The sequence below is a fragment of the Poeciliopsis prolifica genome, unplaced genomic scaffold (genome assembly GCF_027474105.1).
Source record: "Poeciliopsis prolifica strain line A6 unplaced genomic scaffold, Auburn_PproV2 SCAFFOLD161, whole genome shotgun sequence".
NCBI lineage: Eukaryota > Metazoa > Chordata > Actinopteri > Cyprinodontiformes > Poeciliidae > Poeciliopsis > Poeciliopsis prolifica.
Window position 1 is genome coordinate 332673 of NW_026562536.1, and position 21690 is coordinate 354362.

Below are 21690 nucleotides of genomic sequence, written 5' to 3' on the forward strand. Positions count from 1 at the left end.
GACACGGCACTGTCCCGCCTCAAAGACAGCCGCGCAGGCGTACATCCTGACGGGACGTCTGGATGAGAGCCGGGGACGGACGCAGGTCAGAGGTCGTCTCTGGGGTTCAGGCTGGGGCTGAGCTGCTCACAGCAAATATGATCAATAACCGAGAGAGCAGCTGCAGATGATCTGTGACGGAGGCTAATCCTGATTAGCTCTGACACAAAGAGCAGCAGGACAAGGACAAGACAAAGACACAGAGGACAAAGACGTCCATGTCATCTCATAGCTTTACTGTGATGTTTGATGCTTTCACAAAACTATCCTGGTTCATTAAGGTCACATGTCTATAGATAACAGTCTGTTTGTTCAAATATACCAGTAATAATGATGCAGAAAATGAATCTTAGAGCTCCAGCATTGCCTGAATCAGATGAAAACATCTGGTTTGGTCCATCTCTCTGTTTTCTCTCAAATCGTTCTGGCTTCCATCTTAAAGCCTCAGATTATTTTCTGCACATTTTCTCATCATTCCCTGCTGGCTGGAAACAAGCCTCCGGCCACCAGGTGGCAGCACTGCTGCAAATAAGCAACAGGCTGCCCATTCAAGGCAGTAGAAGAAGAAGTCGACCGACACAAAACAAAATGGCGCCAGAAGCAAGTGAAGCTAATACAATGTTAGGGTCAGGCTAAGATATTTCATGACAAAAATACTAATAATCGCAGGCTTTAGTCACAAAGATGTAAGATTGAATGAGGAAAAACTTTGATGGTTATGAAGATGTGACTCAGCAAATCCATGTGTTTTTTCTTCCAGATAGAATCTGTTGTTGCTCAGAGTCCTGGCCTTCATAAACAGCTGATCTCCACTCAACAGTTTGAATTTAAAAGTTTTTCCCATTTAAATCTGCATATTATTTTTCTGCAGCAGCAGCGCCTCTTGTGGTGAAAAGTTGAATCAGGAACAGAAAGAAGCCAAGAAGACGTCTTCATCTTTCAGCTGCGATTTTATTGTGAAACCTCAGATGTCGTCCAGCGAGTCCACAGGCCGTTCAGAACATGACCTGCATGCACTAACGTTGTTACCGCTGCAGAAAAACTACTAAATAAAAGCCCCAAAAGGGGCTGTCTGTCTTCATAGCAAGAAACGATTCCTGTTCTCTCACAGCTTCTCTCTTCTCTTAAACGTTTCCCTGGTCTTGATCCAGACACAAACTGATTGTTTCATTGGGACTTTATGGGACGAACCTCTGAGAAGCAGGAAAATGATTCGTGGTTTTTATTCCTTTCCTCTGAAATCTTAAATCAGAGCTGTGTGCCACTTAAAGGGGCAGCATCATGAAAAACCGACAGCTTTTAGGTTTCTCCCTGCAGTGTTGCTCTGGCTCAAATGTCATGTTTTAAAAATCCTTTAGTCTCCATGGTAACCATTCAGCTGCAAAATACCTGAGTGGACCTAGCCCCGCCTTCAAGGCGCAGCTCCTCCCCTTTCAGCTCCTTCAGACTAGCAGCACGAGCAAACAGCAGGTGGCACTGCTGAGCTGCTGCTCAGAGCAGCGCAGGTAAAGAGGAGCCATGTTGGGATGAGTTCCTGGAGGCTTCAGGAAGAGCAGGAGCTTTTAAAGAGACAGAGGCCCAATTTCAAGGCGTTAAATCAGGAAATGTAGAGCATTATTATAACAACAGAACGTAACACAGTTAGTCGATTGTGACATGGCACTCTATGGCTGGACAACATATGATCCAACTGGAACGGTTTCTGGTTCTGGTCTCAGAGGTTCCTTTGTATCAACCTTCCAGACTCTCAGGTTCTGGTTCTGGTTCTGATCTGCATCCCCAGAACCAGAACCAAGAGAGGAGAAGCAGCTTTCAGCATCTATGCACCAAAAATCTGGAACAAACTTCCAGAAAACTGTAAACCAGCAGAAACCCTGACTTCCTTTAAATCTCAACTAAAACCTGATTAGAGTTTTATTAGAAATGTGGAACAATGTATTAGCAACTGGACCCGGTTCCGGTTTTCCTCACCAGGCGTCTCTGCGCTGCAGGAGCCCAGCGGAACCAGGCAGACCGACATGATGATGATGATGAAGGAACTTTGTCCATCGGACAGAGAGCGCTTCCTCTTCCTCCGCGTGCCGTCCGGATTCCGAACTCTGCAGTTCTGTTCTGAAGTTGGACCGCAGAACGGTTCGGAGCCTTCGCCCGGTCCAATCCAGGGATGAGTTGCAGCAGGATTCACATACCCGAACTGAACAGAGTCCAGAGGAACCGGATCCTGGAAAGTAGAACAGTTTTCACCGCGTAGAAGTGGACCTGAAAGATCAGAACCAGTCAGAACCCATCCGAGGTTCTGCTCCCACCGCCGGGTCACATTTCAACATCTAAAGCTGTAGAAACGACGGAAATACCCGAATAAAGTCGATCCGTGATTTCAGAGCAGGTCATTACGTCACATAATAAAGAACCAGTCCTTTATTTAAACTGCGTGGAACCCTCACCGGCCACTTTATTAGGTACACCTGGTCATCGTTAAACCCGACATCTCCATCCCTTCACCGAGGCGGTTCTGGTTCTGATGGGTCTTCCATCAGAACCATTCTTTATTCCCAAATAAATGTCAATGTGAACAAACTGAAAGCAAAGATCCAGTTCTGTTTATTTCATGTTCCGTAAAGCAGTGCGGTACCAACGACCCGGGATTCTGTCGGTTCTGAACCAGTTTGACCATCATCATCATCACCTCCACAGCTGCTGCTCTGTGATTGGCTGAGTCCATAGACTGTTCCAGACGGGTTCTGGTTGATCACTGAGGGTTTCAAACTGCAGGTAACCGGACCCTGAAGGGGCCTCCAAGCAGTTGAATCTGGGCCTGTTCCGAATGGAAAGAACTTTATTATTCTCTGGTAGAACGGCTTGCCATACATTCTGAAGAGAGCCGAGGCTGCCCCCTGCTGCTCTTGTTGTAGAACTGCAGCTGCACAAACATTACTAAAAACCTGCAAGTTTATTTCCAACCTTATTCTTTACCACTTTAATATTTTGTAGGTTATTAATCAGATTTCTGTTGGTAAAATTAAAGTGTTTTGACTGTCATGACGGCTTTAACAGCGTTGATCGGTTCCTCCGTCACAACAGATTTAATACGTTTATTTTGGGGGTTTCTGCATCATAAACATAATAAATCTTATTTGGGTTTTCTGCATCAGTTTCTGGCTGAAATGAATCACATCTAGAACTTGAAAGCATTTTGACTTTTATAAAAAGCTACTGCGACCAGGAGAAAAACAGGAAGTGATGAAAGAGGGTTTATTGGAGCTTCCTGCCGTTCAGGGGCCCTCGGGTTCAGGGGCCCTCGGGTTCAGGGGCCCTCGGGTTCAGGGGCCCTCGGGTTCAGGGGCCCGCCTCCTGCCAGCCTTGGCGACGATGATGAGGAGGGTGAGGAAGAAGCCCAGCGTCCAGACTGCGGCCACAGGAAGAACCGCCGCCGTCAGAACATCTGGAACAGAGCAGACATGAAGAACAGAACCTGGAGATGATGACAGACGAGGAGCAGCAACTCACTGGACTCGGGCCGGTCCGGAACCTCGACCAGGATCGGACCGTAGGACAGCAGACCACGGCTGGGAAGCGGCCTGACGGCTTCCCGCTTGCTGATGGCACCACAGCTCTGAGGAGAAAATCTTTGTAAGTCCTGGGAGGACCAGAGAAACCGGGTCGGGTCGGAACAGGGCTCACCGGCAGGCAGGACGGCTGGTCGTCTCGCTCGCACAGCTGCACGCTGCAGTGCAGGTAAAACTCTGAGGGTCCGGCTGAGAAGCGGAACATCTGGAAGCGGAACCGGATCCCGGAGCTCCGCCCGTTGGGCCCGGCCCGCCCATCAGCCAGCGGGAGGAAGGTCACGGTGGGGTCGGCCACGCAGCTGAGGAAGAGGAGGAGGAAGTGTGAGGAGCTGCTTCCTTCAGCACAGAGAGGAACGGAACCGGTTCTGACCCGTTCTGGACCAGGCTGTGAAGCGGTCCGGTGGCGTTGGGCCGCGGGGACCGGCTGGCCCAGCAGTCATCGACCCGGAGCAGGAAGAAGTCTGCAGGCTCGGCCACGGAGACCTCCACGTGCACCTGCAACATGAGATGCCGGGGTCAAAGGTCAACACAGATAACGTGCTGGATTCACAATACGGCGAGTTGGATTCATCTCAAAGCTGCAGCAGGACATAAACGATGTGCATTAAAACCGTTAAGAGCGTCGCTGGTGTTGAGCTCCAGAAACATTTCAACAGTCTCTGCATTTTATTTCTACACTGCAGCTGCAGAAACATCACCAAATTTAGTGACTATTAACATCTTTGTTTTCACTGCAAGCAAAATAAACCGATTCAAACCCAAAAATAATGTGACTTGCTTATTACTGCGTTTCTGCTGTCGCATCCCTTTAACTCGCTCTGACATGCGCAGCAGAATCTGGCGACATAAATCAGATATGATGAATTCAGGTCCAACTTCTACAGTCACTTAGCGAAGAAGACCGGAACGCTCTGGACCTGATGCTAGCAAAGCTAAAGCTAGCTGCTCAGGGACAAACTGTACAAAACGCAGAGACTCACTACGCTGACTGACAGGTTGCATTATGGGACGACGCTGTGACCAAAGCCTGACATCCAGGAACGATCCGATTCTTCTGAAGGGCTGTTTGCTCAGAACGAGGACTGGATTCTCACCGACAGCCGTTCTTTGCTCTGCTACTCTGCAGTCACTATTATTTTAAATCATTGATCTTGATTTAATCAGTGAATAAAAGAAGAAGATCAGAGCTGCAGAGCGTGCTCACGTCTCCTGTCATGTGCCACATGTTGCAGCTCTGAGCTGCTGGGCTTCATGCAGCAGGAGAGACAAAGTCAGTCGCCTTGTACTTGGTTCCTTCTTGGTCAGTGTTGATAGTTGAGCGTTTACCGTGAGTCCAGTACATTGATTGCTGTGTTTAATGGTGCAGACTGGTGGTTTCTGACATGGGCAGTATGGGCAACCGCCCAGGGCGTCATCTTTTCAGGGATGGCAGGAGACCTCCGAGGATTGTGGCACAAAGATGGAAGCAAAGCAGAATGAAGAGTTTGAATTGATAGTGATGCCGGTTAAATATATTTCAGCTCTAAGTGTTTAATATCTGGCTGTTTTGAATCTTTCAGATCAATTTGAGAAGCAATTCTGATCATATTTCACATCTAGTGAGTCCTGTAGTGCGGGCGCCGGTCTTGGCTCCGGCACCAGAGATCAGTGATCAGTATGTTAGAACAAAAATCCCTAGAAATTTATTAAGTCGATTAATCAGTTATGAAAGAACATCCTGAATCGACATTTTGCATTAAGATAAAACCTTTAAGTTTTAGCTTCACATTCTGGAATAATCACATCACCTGTTTCCACCCAGTCATTAGTCAGTTAATCTAAATTAATCGGACCGGAATCGGTCAGCTGAGTCTCCTCACCGGGTCCCGCAGCTCTATGGTCGGCGTGGCGCCGAAGGCCCGGCTGAAGCTGCTGTCGGCGAACAGCAACATCCGGATGGTGGCGTCCATCTCCTCCACCTGCATCACCATCTGGCTGATCAGCCAGGAGACCTAAATTACCGCCGGAGGTCCAAACCGTGGCGAGATGACTGAACCGGTCCGGTTTTCTCACCTGGAGATGGGCCGGACCGGGAACGGCAGGCTGACCCTGCGAAGGTTTGGGTAGACGCAGGTGAAGTCCATCTTAATGGCCGGGTCTCTGATGATGTTCCCGCTGACCTGAGGTTCCGATCGGACCGTGAGGGAGTACAGGAGGTGGGTCGAGTTCTTCTGCAACAGAAAAGAAGGAGTCGGTTTGGATCACGGGTGAGGAAGGTCTGAAGCAGTGGGACCTGGACCGGTACCTGCAGCGGATTCCCTCCACAGGCCAGGTACTTCTCCCTGGACGTCCGGAACATGAAGAACGGCGTCCCGGCGATCACCTCCCTCTGAGCCCGGCAGGCCGGGTTCGGCAGGTGCAGCGACTCCAGCGGGACCTTCAGGTAGGAGAAGAAATCCTCTGCGGCCCGGATGCTCATGAAGTCTCTGCCACACAGGACCTTGACCTGCGCGCCTGCAGGACGACGACGGCGTCACGGCGACAGAAACCCACAAAAAGTCGCAGGAAACGAGTCGGCAACTTTAAGCAAGCAGCTCAGATTGATCCAAAAGTGAAACTTCTCTCATCTGCACATTAGGTGGAGCAAACAACATAATCTGCAGGACTTTCTCTGGCGTTAAACCCAGAGCCACTGGCGGAACAAGTGAGCATCGGGCTGGGGGCGGAGCTACTGACGGGCTGGGGGCGGAGCTACTGACGGGCTGGGGGCGGAGCTACTGACGGGATGGGGGCGGAGCTACTGACGGGCTGGGGGCGGAGCTACTGACGGGTCCTTGATACCCAACTATGATAATTTAACGTTGCAACAAAGACATGCTGCAACAGCAGAGCTCATGAGTTTCACCTCCACAGACAGAATCTGTCAATCTGACAGGAAGTGAACAAACCAAGAGAGCAGAAACATCAGGCTGCTGGTCGCTGATGATGAAACGACACAAATCAGTTCAGAACCGGATGGGTTCGGATCATTTGGACGTTTTAACTCTGGAGCGGCGAGCAGCTGCTGAAGCTCCGGTTATTGCTGACGTTGAACCAGCAGCGTTGAAGCGGGAACGCAGAGCAGCAGCTCCTGCTCCTCTGGATGTTTGACACTCAGCGCCATCGCACCAACTGGATGCTCTTCACCGCTGCACCACCGCGCAGAGAAAAGGGCTCGTAAGCCAGGCAGTCTGCAGACAGTCTGCAGCACACCCCCGCCGCTGCTGCAGCACACACCCCCCCGCCCGCCGCTGCTGCAGCATTATCACGCCATATTTCTCCGCTTACATCAGACTCGCCATCCTTGTCCAGCTCTCAGATGTCATAAAGCGTTGGATACCTGAAGTCATATTCATATTCTGCCCCCCCCACCCCCCGGTCCAGAGGAACACACTGCAGCTGCTCAACACCGGAAAAACCAGAGAACATGTCATTTGAACATTCAACAGGTTTTCTGAACCAGCACGAGGTCCAGAACCAGCACGAGGTCCAGAACCAGCACATACTGTGTTCGCAGTTCGGGCCGTAGAGTCCCGCGGCGCAGCGGCAGCTCCTCCGGTCCGCGGACAGGACGCAGGTCCGAGGGTCGCTGCAGTTCTGCACGCTGCAGCTTCCTGCTCACACGGAGGACGGGATGAGTCCATCCGAAACGGAACCACACAAGAAAAACTTCTTCTGTCATACCTTCAACTCTGAGACACATGAAGCCGAAGAGGATCAGCTGAGGAGACAGCAGAACATTCAGCTCTTCACACCGCACAGATCAGCCGGTTCCGACGGTCCAAACACCCACCTTCAACCCGAGCGACGCCATGGTCCGGGAATCAGTAGGTTCGGTTCTGTTTCTCTGCGCTGACAGAGGATCCGGGCGCCGCTTCTCCTCCGCTCGTTTTCAGCAGCTGCAATCAGACACACCTGGTTTCACCTGCGGGCCGCGCATGCGCCGTAGACACCCCGTTAATTAGATATGATTTATTCATGCGCACTAAGAAAGAAGTAAAAATAAAAACAGTTTGAGTTCAATAAAATGAATAAAACACATTATTATAACCCCCAACAAATCAATATTTTATGATTATTTTCTACATAAAAACAACAACACAAGTTTGGACTTCATTCATTTTTTCTCTGAGCTCCACCAGAACCGGACCAGAACCGGACCAGAACCCCTCAATGTAAATACCTTGAGAAAAGATGAGATTTGGTCATAAAAACAAAGAATGATCAAAAATGTAACCAAATGGATCAGAACCAGCAACATTCACCGTCCAGCGCCGGCCCACTGGGCTCAGCTGATGGACGGAGCCAGGTGAGTTTAGCTTTTATTCTTCTCTGCAGTCTCACAGAAACATGGTTCTTTAAGCTGCAGTGTGTGTGTAAGCAGATAAAGAGGCTAAAATCAGTAAAATCCATCTATCCATTATCTGTTCACCCTTGACCCCAGTAGGGTCAGGAGCTGCTGCCTCTCGTTCTGAGCGAGGGGCGGGTCACCTGGAGGTCACCTGGAGGTCACCTGGAGGTCACCTGGAGGTCACCTGGAGGTTGCCAGACTGTCGCAGACTCAGTAACATATTAAAAATAAATAATAAGTTGAGTTTATTTCGATTTTTTTAAAGATATGTTCAACTAATCCAGATGAGCTTCAACGTTTCTGCAAGAGTGGTGTAGTCAAAGCTCAGATGAATGGAAACGCCGTTTTCAGGTCAGACAGGAAAGCTGCAGGGAAGAGACTAAAGTGGGTCAGAAATAGCTGCAGGTCAGAACCAGAACCATCTGCTATCTGGGTCAGAACCAGAACCATCTGCTGGTACTGGGTGGAGCTGCAGTCTAAACCGGTCCAGTTAAGCAGAACCAGAGGTTCGGTTGAAAGTTGGTGAATTTCTGTGCACCGTTTCTAAAATGAACAGCAATAATTTTCTTTACCTTTCATAAAGGAAAATTAGTTTTGTTCATAAATATCCAACATCCTCTGGCTTCAAACTAAATACTGAACATTCAAATTCAGTATCTAGTCAGGAATTTAAATATTTCATTTAAAAGCGAAATATTATGATGTCATTTCTCCCTCTGAACCAGAACTGAACCAGAACTGAACCAGAACCGAACCAAAACCGAACCAGAACCCAGCCGCCTCCTCTGTTCCTGGAGAGTCTCAGTGTTAGAGCGCCTCATGCTGGCCAGGTCGTGTAACTGCAACACGTTGGGTCTTCGTGGGTTTGGATGAAAACATTTTCACAGAAAACTTCACGTCACGAGGAACTTAAAAACAGACAAAACGTGGAGAAAGTGTCAAACTGTCAGGTTTCACCTGAAAGCCGACTGGACGGCGGCGGCCGCAGGTGGCCCGCGAGCCGCGGGTTGAGCCCCTGGGTGACGTGTGAGTGACGTGTGACGCGCGGCGGCCCTGGTGTTGAGAAATGGCCGGATTCTGGCGGCGCGGCCATCGGCCTGATTCACAACACCAGCTGCAGCAGCACGTCCGGAGGTTCGGCTGACGGTCCGGTTCCGATGCGCCTGCAGCGGACAGAACTGCAGGGAGGATGATGAGGACGAAGGTCTGGACGGGTTCTGATGGAGCCATCGGTTCTGGCTGCCGGTTCTGCTTCCTGTTGAAATGATTTCTGATCTGGTTGTTCATGAAATATTTCTGCCTTTCTTCCCTCAAGCCCCGAACCGGAACCGGAACCATCTGCCAACTTGTCCTCAGGCATTCTGGAGGATTTACTGTCAAAAACAAAACCATGAGGAGAAATGATGATCTGAAGGTTTTTCTCCCTTTTTCAGTGAACTGATGACGTTATTAAATTATCAGCCAATCAGCAACCAGATCTAAATCTGCTGCTTGGATCCAGAAAAATGATTTGATTAGCCAGCAGTTGATGAGATGGCCCTAAAGCATCTGTGGATTGGGTCCGAGGAGGATTCAGGGTCAGGATGTTTCGTCTGTCCAAAGCGGACGAGTCCAACAGAACCGGGCCCCTTCTGCACACTTAGAACTGATTTCAGACGAAGAAAATAAAACATCAACATCTGGAACATGTTCATTCAGTCCCTCATTTCTGACCCTGAACGCATCCTGTCACTTTCTTCTTCCACTCAACTTTCCATGAATTCACTTGGATGCAAAAATGATAATGGAGAGAACTGAACAGGCCTGCTTTGTCATCCTTATGATCATTATAACTAGAAGTTGGATTTGGGGTTTTAATTGCTGGAAGCTGGAAAATAAACTTCTGAAATATTTTTGCTCCATCTGGACTGAAACTTTTTCTGTGGAAAAACTGGAAGAAATGAATTTTGTACCTCAGTCTGAGGCAGTAAGATGTTTTAGTTATGGAGGACAAACAACAGCAAACATGAGGAAAGTGACCAAATGCCAAACAAAACAGGGACAACTGAAGAGCTTTTATTTTGAAGGTACAAACAAAAAGAAAAAAACCTGACAGGAAGTGGAAAAAATGAGGCATCAGAAAACAGAAGGTGGGGAGGTTCTGGTTCTGGTTCTGCCGGCTCAGTTCATCAGCAGCTCCATCTGGACCAGCCTGGCGTTGGTGTCTCCGGCCATGTTGTAGGGAATCGTCCCGGCGAAGGTGATGAGCGCTCGGGCCTGAAGGCGCAGCTGCTGTTTGATCAACGAACCAATCGGATCAATTTTATCTCTTAATGTTTTCTGGGACCAAATAAGCTTTTATTCTGAAAGCGTCGACAGCATTTCCTCTCACCGTGCCTCGGTCCTCCACAGTTCTGGGTGAGCGGCCCGGTGTGCCCGCTGGCGCCCCCTTCAGGCGTTTGTACTGGGTAAACAAGATGTTCATGGTGGCCAGCAGGACTTCAGACAGGTTGTGACGCACCTGAGGTCAGAAAGGTCAAACTGTTTATTGATCGACTGACAGAATAAAATCTGTTCAGCCAAGATGGAACCGAGTCAGCAGATTTGGTGATTAACGTGAGAAACATGAAGAGTTTTGTTTCGGGGGGTTGAAGTCGACCCACCAGCTGGAGGATAAAACTATGAACCATTTAAATCTGCAGAGCCGACCAGAACGTCCAACCCATCCGCCATGATTCTGAGCCAGATTGTCTGTCGCCCCCTGTTGGCCTGCCTCTGCTGTGCAGGAAATCGACCTCCACCAGGGATTCATCGGTGGGCGGAGCCAGAAAGAAGCCCCTCCCACCCAAAGAGAAAAGCCCCGCCCACCTCATCGCTGAAGTTCCTGAAGGCCGCCACTCGTTCTTCCACGCTGTCCTGGCTCAGAGGAAGCAGCTTCAGACGCTCCATCACCTGCAGGCAGACAGATGGACGTTAACACTGGCAGACCTCTGGGCTCTGGGGTCAGAGGTCATTTCACTCACGTCGTAGGCTCGGTCCACGTGACCCGCGTGGTACTCATCGAAGAAGGTCATGAGGTCCAGCAGCAGGTAGAAGGTGCTGTTGACGGACTTCTCAGCAGCTGTGCCCTGAGAACGATACCTGCACCGGGAGCAGAATGTCGGCGTGGAAACGAGGTCAAGGGTCAAACCAGCGCCTTAGATGATGCCAGTGTTGCCATGGTTACCTGTCGGCGATCACCACAGCCGTGTTCTTCAGCCTCTCCTTGTTGGACTGGGGAGCGCCGACCTGAGCGACGACCGGACTCAGCAACCTGTTCATCAGCTCCAGAACCTTATCTGGGTTCTGCGAGGCGTACAGTCAGCAGAACCGTGTCAGCAGGTCCAGATGACCCGATGCAAACGGGCTCTGTGGTTCTGCTCACCTTGGCCAGCTCGTACAGCCTCACCGCCTCCTCAAACAGACCCTTGTTCTCGGCCTCCACCGCCACTTTGCTGATGATGGTTCTGGTGTCGCCTGCAAACTTATCGATGATGCCGGGCTGCAGAGGAGAGCACGCAGTCAGAACCTGCAGCTCAGGCCAAACGGGTCGGAGCCGTCTCAACGTCGTCAGGAAGCAGCAGAGCTTCAGCATCCTGAAGGCGAGGAAGAGGAGGACGAGGAAGAGGAGGACGTCTTACCTTCCTGCTGCCGTCTTTCTCCAGCTTCCCCAGCAGCATGTCAAACTGCAGGACGAAACACAAAGACCAGAACCTCAGAAACATTTCATCACATTTAAGAAGCGCTGATCTGTCCTGATCTGGTTACTAAAACCATCTTCTATTTCATGTGTTAATGTTTGTCAGCAATCGGCTGGTCAGCCTGTTCTGGGATCGATTGCTAATGCCTCCGTCCTCCTCTGGGGGTCGGGTTGGCATCTCCGCTCACAGGATTTGTCAAATAAAAAATGCTTTGGTTCTGTGCTGTCAGAACCTGCAGAAGCTCAGGATAGGAAGCTTCCTGATCCGAGTCGCTCACCTCTCGACTCTCGATGACCAGCTCACTGACGCAGCGCATGAACATGTTTTCCCCCTGGCTGTCCTTCTCGTTGCTGCAGGACAGATGGACAGCGGCGGTTAGAGACGGAGGCTCACCCAGCAGCAGAGGCGCGACGGAGGACGTACCGCAGGAAGTAGAAGTACTGCAGGGCCTCCCGCGGGTCGGTGGACTCAAACTTGCGCGTGTAGAGCATCAGCAGGCGGATGAAGTTGAGGCGGCGGACCATGGGCGGGTCTCCAGGCTCCTGGCTCACTGCAGGGACACGGAGACGCTGTGACCACGATCCCCGCAGCGCGGATCGCCGCAGTAGCAGAAAACGACTCACGCAGCTGGGCGCTCTGACCCGACGACTTCAGCAGCAGCCGCAGCTCGTACAGCACCAGGGCCACGTGCACGGCGTGGCTGCGCAGCCGCTCCACCCGGAACAGGAAGGCCACCGCCGCCTCGAACTGAGCCGTCAGGAACAACACCTGGAAGTACAGGAACGGCTGCTGGCTGGCCGAGAAATGGGACTCTCCTATTGGACGAGAAGACGGGAAGGCAGAGACGTTAGCGGCGCGGCTGGAAGGTCAACGGCTCCAAGATGGAGGGACAAGATCATCCAGGATAAAAATAAACTTCCTCTGGAGCCAGAGAGCTGGATTCTCTTTTAAATACTGAATAAAAGATCATCAGTAAATATGGAGACACAACCAAAAGGTCCAAGACTGTGGTCTGCCAGATGAGATGCTGTCTCAAGTCAAAGGTCAGAGGTCATTCTGGAATGAGCCTGAAGAAAGGAGTCCTTCTTGTGGAAAGCAGAAAATCGTGTCTGAGGTGTCAGAGGTCACCAGGACATGACTTCATAAATAATGATGGCTGCAGTTTCCTAAACGCCACATCAAGTCCTTCAGCAGAAACTAGAAACGCTGAGCTGAGGCTCATCAGGTCATCGGGTCATCAGGTCATCGGGTCATCAGGTCATCGGGTCATTGTTTTAATTAGAAATATTTTAATCCTCTTGTTGGCTGAGAGTCTGAGGAGCTGAGCAGGACGCAGCGCTTCGCCGCTTATCACTTATAAACGCAGCGTCACATGACAGCAGGACAAAGGAAGGGGAGAGAGAAACAGAGAGAGAAAGAAAAAGAAAGAGAGAAACAGAAAGAAACAGAGAGAAAGAGAGAGAGAGATGCAGGAGAGGATGAGGAGGCAGCCTGTCCTGCATCTGTCGGCAAAGAGCCGACAGGATGGGAGAGGAGTGAAGAAGTTTCTGGGCTTCCAGTCGAATTCAGTGGAAAAGTTTCCAGCAGCAGACAAAGGGCTGAACTGTTACAGCAGCGGCGGCCATCTTTATGATGATGATGAAGATAGCAGTCTTCCTCCAGTTGACCTCAGAGAAGCTCCTCTGATCTTTTCCTACTGACTGCAGTGAATAGAGCAGCGTTAGCGTTAGCATTAGCATTAGCGTTAGCGAGGCGTGTACCGTAGTCTTCCAGCAGCTGCTTCTGCAGCTGCGGCAGCGTCAGTCTGTCCTGAGGAGAGCTGCTGCCGTCATCGTCGAAGCAGACCTGGTTCAGCTACAGCAGAAGCACAGAGGCATTAGAGAAGAAGACCGACCCCACGCCTCCTCCCCACCGGCTCCACAGCGCCACCTTCAGCCACAGGTAGTCGTCCGTCTTGTCCGCCACCTCGCCGTGGCTGTCGCTGACGTCGCACTTGCCGATCAGGCAGTAGACGGCCCGCTTGTAAGGGTCGGCGCTGTTCCTAAGAGCTCTGCGGTAGTGGAGGCGGAGCTTGTTCTCCGACGCTGGAGAGAGGCTGAGAGCGGGAGAGGTGAAAGGTCAGCTTCATGTCCGGGTCCAAACCGACCTCCTGGACCGGGTCCTACCGTTTGTCCGGGCTGCTCATGTACTCCTGGAACCAGGACTTGAAGTCTCCCAGCTGATGCTGCGCCCGGCTCACCACCGTCATGGCGGCATTCAGGTCGCCGCAGCGCAGGCAGTAGTAGATGACGGCCCAGACCGGCTGGCCCTCCACCTCGCCGTCCTGCAGGAAGTGACACGGAGCCATCAGCTGCACGCACCGTCACTGGTTTCCTTACCACTTCCTGCTGGCAGATCGTTTTCTGGGGCGTCACTCCCCCAGGATATCAAACCTCGTTTCTGATGAAATGGGATTTTTCTTCATAATTATGAAATGTGACCAAAGTGTGTGTGCGAGTGAACCTGCATGCCCGGCAGCGGCCCTGGCAGCTTGATGTTCAGGAAGCTTCGGACCAGCTGGTAGGTGCCGGGCACGCCCCCCAGCTGTGCCTGATGCAGGTTGCCGAACACGGTTCCCATGGTGAAGCTCTTGTACCTGCAGACCGGGAGAAGCTCTCAGCTGATACCAAAGATCAGAACCAGAGGCGGAAGTGATTTCGGGTCGGTACCGGTTCTCCAGGAAGCCGAGCGCCTGCCGTACGAAGGCCATCTGCATCTCCACAGCGGTGCGACTTTTCAGCGCGTCTCTGGCCGGAACCAGTAGCACGTCGGTCATCTGCTTGACCATCAGCCAGAGGTCCGACACGTTCTGCAGGAAGCAGCCACAAACACTGCTCAGAGAGACATCTGCTGCTGTTCCAGCAGGGTTTTCCCCAAAGTACCAGGCTTTACTCGCCCCGCCAGGCCAGTCGTTGCTTGTTTTTGTTAAGAGGAAAATTACATTTTCAATTTAATCCGGATTGAAAGCATCTCTGCTGCTCTGAGCGTTTCACTGGCCGAGTGGATTTATTCCTAAAAGAGAAGCTGATGCATTTCAAGCCGAACCAATCACAGCGCTGGGCCTCGCGCCGCTTTGTTCCTTAAGTTCACCTCGGCGCAGACGGCGCGCCTCCTTTCACTCCAACTGGACACAGGCTGACCTGTATGTTCACATGTTCATGTTTCTTTGGAGAACTCCACATCCAGGTCAGCGTTTGAACCCGCTGCGTTAGCTCTGGTTGTGCAGCTCTATGAACCGCAGGAAGAACCTGGAGTCTTTCTTTCAGAGGAGCGCTGACAATGATTTATATTTGTGAACAAGTTATGTGGGTCGTTTCCATCTCAACTCGCTGCCCAGCAGGTGGCGCTGTCTGCCCTGTAAACTTCATGTGTGTGTTCCCGGTTGGTCGGAGAGTTAGCGGTTAGCGAACAGCGCTGACCTCATCATGCAGGTTCAGCCGGTGAGGAGCTTTCGCTCGTATTCACGCGTCACGCTGCTTTTATTTATTTTATCATTATTTTTCTGTTTACACGAAGCATCAAACCATATCAAATGTTTTGTCCACTTAGAGTTAATGAGCGCGGAGATCTGAAAATGTCGCCCCATAAACTGGAGCAACCAGAACAGTTTCTGTCCCCTGGTTAAAAACTCAACACACACAAACGTTAGAGCTGCTAAAGAGCTGCTGACTAAATTTGGATTAAACAGAAGTGCAAAAAATTCATATTCATCTTAATTTTTTTTTTATTATTTTAAGACTAGCTATGAGTTTAAATAGTTTCACAAGATATGTTTTCCTAAAACATATAATTACCCAGTAATATTTTTACATTTCCTGTCAATTGAACATCTTTTAGTTCTAAAACGCGCCTCCTCGCCTCCTCCCCGGAGGCGTCGCCTCCTCGCCTCCTCCCCGGAGGCGTCGCCTCCTCGCCTCCTCCCCGGAGGCGTCGCCTCCTCGCCTCCTCACCTCCTCGCCTCCTCCCTGGAGGCGTTGCCTCCTCGCCTCCTCCCCAGAGGCGTTGACTCCTTGCCTCCTCTGCCCCGGTGGAAAGTTATCTGGGTTATTAAACCTTCAGTTTCAGTCTCAATAACTGCTGTCCTGATTGTTTTCGCTCGATAATAATACAACGGAAACATTTCTGGTCTAAATATAGAAAACCTGCATGCATTAAAGGTCAGAGGTCAGGGAGTGTGAACAGGAAGAGGAGGCGGTGGCCTCACCTTGTCGTCCATGCCGGTGGCGGCGGCGGCGCACAGATCCCCCAGGCTGGGCTGGATGTGTCCGCTGACAATCTTCTCGTTGAAAACGTAGATCTGAAAGCGAAACGTTACGGCCGACTGAAATGATTGACGGTGAGAAACAGCAGCAGGAGAATCAAAATGTTGAAGAGGTCTTCAAACAGGACGATGAAGATGAGGCAGACGACGCCGCAGGCAAATGTGGCGACACATCTTCTGGTGAAGTCCTGCGTCAGGCAGCGGACAGGAAGCGCCGCTGCCTGATCGATCAATAGGTTCGATCGATCGGCCCCCTCCCGGCTTCGTGCGACCCGGTTTCAGCTGCTTTAACGCAGCTGCCATGGTAACGTCACCAACAACAGCTGGTTAGTTTGGGCTGATTTCATTCCTGCTCAACAGGAACCAGAATAAAGAACAAAACTTCACAAGATGCTCAACATCCCTCATTTTCATTCTGATTGTTGGAGTTCTCATAAAATGTATTCTGTTACCGTGATGAATGTATTGCAGTGATATGACGACATTATTCTGGTAACATGATGAATCGGTTTCTGGTAAAACCGAAGTGGCCGCTCCCAACGAGAACTAGCAGAAAATAAATCTAGAGTTTCCAAAAGTTAAAACTTTAAAGACCAACATTTTAAAGCTTTGTGCAACAAACAAAAAATAGGCCATTATGATCAATAAATGAGCATTTTATTTTTTTATGCTAATTTTGTTTCTCAGGACTCCAGCCAGAACCACCTTCAAAATAAAAGCCTCCACCTTCTCTGAGCTTGTGGCGGCTCTGAGGAGGCTACTGACGAACATCTGCTAGCACTGAGCTGTGTGGATCTAAACTGTAACAGAATCTCTACAGAACGTCTATTAACAATGAGCAGAAAGTTCTGGCGCAGAAACCCAAAGGTTCCGTTTGGTTCTGATTGACTCACCTGCCGTCCGTAGGCGACCTCCACGCTGTTCAGGGCGCTGCGGCCCGGAGCCGCCGCCTCGCTCACAAAGCTGGGCTGCAACAGACGAGCAGGAGTCACACGCAACGTCACAGAGAACCGACCCGGATGTCTAAGCCGAACCAGCCCTCTGGAGCTGCGGTTCGCTCCAGTGAACTGCCTGCATGTCATTTCTGATCAGATTGTCTGATTCCTGCCGTTTCCTCACCAGCAGCTGCAGGCTCTACCAGATTATGTGACAAAAATACTCCATCTAATAACTGGATGGCTAAACAGACAAGCTGCATGGAGGAAGAGCGACGGCTAACAGTGTGGAGGAAAGATAACATTGTCAATCAAAGTGATGATCAATTCTAGAAGAGATCATCCAATTCTGGAGGGAATCGCAGGAAAACGTGATAATTTGGGGGAAATTACGATGACGATGCGATTTCTGATCGCTAACACAGAGTTCAGGTAAACAGTTGTCCATCCAGATACTGATGCACTGTGATGTTGACAATAAACGTGCAGCGATCAGTAAACCGCAGCTGCAGCGTCTGCAAGCCGTACCTCCACATCCTGGCTGAAGTCCAGCGCATCTTCTCCAGCCCCCAGCGTGTGCAGCACCCTCTGCTTCACCTGCTCCCACTGAACCAGCATGGACTCCCGGTGGTACTCCTCAGCCAGCAGGAAGGTCTGGGGACAAACGGAGGGACAGACGTCATTTTTATGGACACCTGGGCAGGTGTCGCTACAGCTCCAGGTTTCACTCGCAGCACCACCACTGAACATGGAATCGCTTCGCATCGTTCAGGCTTCAGCATCTCCACCAGGACCGGCTGCTCTACTTTAACCGTCCACAGAGACACCGAGACGCAGAGACCATGGAGACAGGAGAAACTGAGTCTCCTGCTGAGGGAGACAGAAATCTGGAGCACATCGCCACCGGTCTTGTAACCTCCAGTCAGATTAAACCCAAATACAGGCGAATCACCTGCTACTTCCTGGTAGCAGCGTGTCCCCACTGTCCCTGAATCAGCAGGACTCTCAGGCCAGGAAAACAAGTGGAAAAAGGAAAAACTAAATGCTCCGATTTGTTTTGCATCCCTCAAAGCCTCGACAAAACGTACAGAGGGTTTTGCAGGTTTGACTCATTACCCATCTGGCATATTTTGAAAAGACTCCACAGCAGATTATGAAACAATTTTTGTTAATTCTGACCAATGAAAACTAATTTAACAAAATTATATAGCCAAGTTCAATTCATTTATTAAAAGCAATAAAAAAATAAGCTGGATATTGAATACTTTGTGCTGTAGTCGACATTTTCTACTGGAGGATTTTAATTTGTTATAATTCTGTTCCTATTAAAAGTAACAGTCTCCACAATTCACCGCACTTTGGAAACCCTTGATCCTCAGTTCACCTTTATTAAGCAGCTAGAACGAGTTCAAAGGTCAGCATCAAAATCAGTAACAAGAGAAACCAGCAAGCAGCAACTTCTCCTCCCGGTTCTGGCCCGGTTCTGGCCCGGTTCTGGTGGTGTACTGACCCTGCGGCGGGACTCCTCGATGGCAGCCAGCAGAGCGTTGTCCCTCTCATTCTTCAGGAAACCCTGAGGAGAAACAGAACGAGTCGGATAAAAACTAGAACAGGAACGGAATGAAATGGAGAGAACTTCTAGAATAGAGCTAGAACAGTATAATAGAGATAAATCCAATAGACTGGATGAGCCACAGACTATAGACCTGAAGCTAATAAAATAGAATGAATAATAAAAGCAAAGCAATTAGAGCAGCATATGTTAGATGAAGGCAGCAGCCGACCACATCAGTACGGTCCAAACCAGTCAGAACCCGACCGGTACCCACAACAGACGGAGTAATACTTCCCAGCTCACCCCAAGGGCTGAGGCTGATTTATGCTCCATGATAACAATAACAGTAAGAAATAAACATCATGTTTCATTGAAACAGAGTTACAAAACCGGGCCAGGCCTCAGAACCAGAACCGGCTGGACTCTAACAGGAAGTCATAGAGCTGAACTCAGTCTGAGTCATCATCAGAAACGAAGAAACGACAGAAAAACTACTGAGCTGATCCAGACCAACACCAGAACCAGAACTGGACCCCCCTCCTCCCAGCAGAGAGGAAACTCTTCATCAGTGTGAGGAAGACTCACGCATGCTGAGGCGTCCAGACGATCCAAAGTGACGGGAAGAGACGGAGGACGGCGGAGCGGCAGCAGGAGGATTTATGGTGAACGGACTGAACCACGTGAGATTTGAGACGGGGGGTTCAGGAAGAACCATTCACTCTGTCACATATTAACCCTCCATCAGCTGTCACTCTCTCACTTCCTTCACTTCATAAGGCTGCCTTCTTCCTGCCATTACCCCCACTACCCCCCCAAAGCAATTACAGCAACAGATTTTTACCCTCAGTTGATGGCTTCCGATGTCTGTCTGTCTTGAGATTAGGCTAATCATGCTCTTAAGGGTCATGTTTACTTAATGAGGGGGTTTCATTACTTCTTCCCCCAGTGGGGGGCAAGCAATGGAGAAGGATGGGGGCTGCAACAGGAGGAGGGAGGGGGGGTAGATTAGATCTCCAACTGAAGTTACCGAAGTTCAGCAACAACCTAAGAACTAACAGCAATCTGCTCTTCCTGTCAGCCGGCTGTGAAAGCCTCTGGACCAGCAGAAATCAGCTGACCAGAGGAAGAAAGAGACATCAGTCTGCCGAGAGGAAGGGTCAAAGTTCAACCTTTACTGGCCAAATCCACCAACTGTCTCATTATTAAAATGGAAAATGCTTGAAGACATGTCCTCTGTTTCATCCTGGCAGTCCGGTTGACATTTAAAGGGGTGTTACTGCGCTCCCTACAGACAACTAGTGTAGGTCTGGGGTTCTGAAATTAGCAGGTTGGCCCCGGCCCGGCCCGGCCCGACCCGGCGCTCTGGGACTCTACCTGAATGTCGGTGTCTTTGACCGGCTCCAGCGGCTCGAAGGTGGTGGCAGCACTCAGACTCTCCAGTCTCTGGGAGATGTGGAATATGTCAAGGCCTCTGGACCCAAGCAGGATGGAGCTGAAGAGGAACACACACACACACACACACACACACACACACACACACACACACACACACACACACACACACACACACACACACACACACACACACACACACAGTGAGACACAGAGACTGCTGACGGCCACTAGAGGGCAGACCAGTCCACCACAGCATTCCAGTCCCTCCAACAGCTAAATGGTCTGTCCAGTTCTGATCGGAAGCGATGAATGACATACGCTTTAACATCAGCTGCGTCCTGGGAGGTCCGGGTCAGGGTTCTAGACCGGAGCCGCTCTCCAGCCTGCTGGATCTCCTGGAGGTTCCTCTCAACGTGCGGCAGCTCAGACACAGCTTCGGTTTCTGCAGCCAGCTGCTCAGCCTGCTGCAGCAGCTCCCCAAAGCCTTCTGCATCCATGGCTTCACAGAGGAGGAAGACCTTCAGAAACACAAACACAGGTCGGATTTATGGAGGATAAACGCTGCTGTGGTTCAGGCCTGGGAAATGAAACACTTCCAGCATCCTTTCAGTCCCGACAGAAGCAGAAATCCATGTCCATTTCTGTATTCTCTCCTTCAGGAGCCCACGTCTCACGATGAACGTTTCATCTCTAAATATGCATCAACTGCATGAACCACATTGCTTTATTTCATTTCAGCTCAGCTGAATTATATTTTCTAAATGTCAAAATAATATATGAAGGTTTTAGGATACATCAATTTCACTATAATATTTGCTTTGAAAAATAAAATATGCCGTGTATTTTCTGGTTTTACTGATAAAATATAAGGTCTTTCTAACCCCTCATCAAGGAGCTTCGGCATTAAATATCTAGTAGAAAATGCTGCCATTGCAACTGAACAAACAAAACATGATGAATGGATTTTTGTTTTTCTGCTCAGTTTCTTCACCTGTCTCTTAATTTTATTCAATTCAACAAAATATGTTCCACGTTTTTTTCTTTCACGTCTCACTTTGTTTTCCCTCCCAGTTATAAAATATTTGTCACGTCTCATCAGCACGCAGTTTCTCTTTCGCTCATGAACAGAATTAATACCGATTTTTGTATCAAGGACGTATCATTTGTATCATTTCATCTTTTTTGCCAGGTTTTCAACAACAGTAAGTATTTATTGTGCCGACTGTTAAATGAATGAAACATGTAAACATGAAAGCTGCGCATCTGCTTCTGCGCACATGGAGCTGTTCTGACAGCTTTTGGCGTTAAAAATACACACTAAGAAGTATGTTAAAACGCAACTCACAAAAGAAAACATAGAAATATCAAACTGATACTTTATCTGCTGACTTTAGTCATTTAGATAATCACGTGTTTGAAGTATTGAGAGCTAGCCGTGTTAGCAGGCTAACAGTCAGCTAGCAGGCTAACAGTCAGCTAGCAGGCTAACAGTGGTGCTAAATGTTTCGCTGGTTGCTGCTGAAGATGAAGCAGCTTCTTACCTGGACAGAGAAGCTGGGGCAGCAAAGGTCTCCTCCGGGCTTCACCAGCAGCTGAAGAGCCTCAGTTAGAAAACAGTTTCCTTCAGAAGAAACTGGAATCCAACTTCCGCCCGGTATTTCTGAAGCTTGATTGTGATTGGTCGAGAGTGAGTCCCTACCGGAAGAATTTCTTCTTCTTCTTTATCTTCTTAGCAAAAAACTTTTAGTAGCATTACCGCCACTGATGAGAAGAATACGGAAGAGGATTAGGGCCACTGGAAAAAAAAAATGT

At 49.8% G+C, this 21690-nt stretch overlaps 2 protein-coding genes across 7 annotated transcripts; both read right to left on the reverse strand.

The window, feature by feature from the left end:
* Nucleotides 1-2617: 2617 nt before the first annotated feature.
* LOC129356230 (uromodulin-like) lies at nucleotides 2618-9014 on the reverse strand. 5 transcript variants are annotated; one of them, XR_008605382.1, is made up of 12 exons: nucleotides 8932-9014; nucleotides 7417-7522; nucleotides 7308-7344; nucleotides 7130-7237; nucleotides 5890-6098; nucleotides 5658-5815; nucleotides 5465-5579; nucleotides 3976-4100; nucleotides 3721-3904; nucleotides 3547-3652; nucleotides 3309-3481; nucleotides 2618-2854 (listed from the first exon to the last, which is right to left on the reverse strand). XR_008605382.1 is itself a non-coding variant. In XM_055025830.1 (11 exons), the coding sequence occupies exons 2-11, from the start codon at nucleotides 7435-7437 to the stop codon at nucleotides 3360-3362; spliced, it is 1182 nt and encodes a 393-aa protein (XP_054881805.1). In that variant the 5' UTR covers nucleotides 7438-7522; nucleotides 8932-9014; the 3' UTR covers nucleotides 2618-3359. The 5 variants fall into 5 exon arrangements, 3 of the variants coding, with proteins under 3 accessions (XP_054881805.1, XP_054881803.1, XP_054881804.1); XR_008605381.1 differs by having other exon boundaries at nucleotides 3260-3481; XM_055025830.1 differs by having other exon boundaries at nucleotides 2618-3481; nucleotides 5658-5812.
* Nucleotides 9015-10013: 999 nt separating this feature from the next.
* On the reverse strand, nucleotides 10014-21568 carry LOC129356231 (nuclear pore complex protein Nup93-like). 2 transcript variants are annotated; one of them, XM_055025832.1, is made up of 22 exons: nucleotides 21420-21568; nucleotides 20197-20396; nucleotides 19858-19975; nucleotides 18439-18501; nucleotides 17457-17582; nucleotides 16887-16961; nucleotides 15937-16029; nucleotides 14402-14541; nucleotides 14196-14328; nucleotides 13859-14016; nucleotides 13623-13788; nucleotides 13454-13547; nucleotides 12317-12508; nucleotides 12117-12243; nucleotides 11971-12043; nucleotides 11634-11678; nucleotides 11378-11494; nucleotides 11180-11298; nucleotides 10977-11094; nucleotides 10822-10905; nucleotides 10346-10474; nucleotides 10014-10242 (listed from the first exon to the last, which is right to left on the reverse strand). In XM_055025832.1, the coding sequence occupies exons 2-22, from the start codon at nucleotides 20373-20375 to the stop codon at nucleotides 10135-10137; spliced, it is 2457 nt and encodes an 818-aa protein (XP_054881807.1). In that variant the 5' UTR covers nucleotides 20376-20396; nucleotides 21420-21568; the 3' UTR covers nucleotides 10014-10134. The 2 variants fall into 2 exon arrangements, with proteins under 2 accessions (XP_054881807.1, XP_054881806.1); XM_055025831.1 differs by having other exon boundaries at nucleotides 10014-10245; nucleotides 21420-21566.
* Nucleotides 21569-21690: the final 122 nt, after the last annotated feature.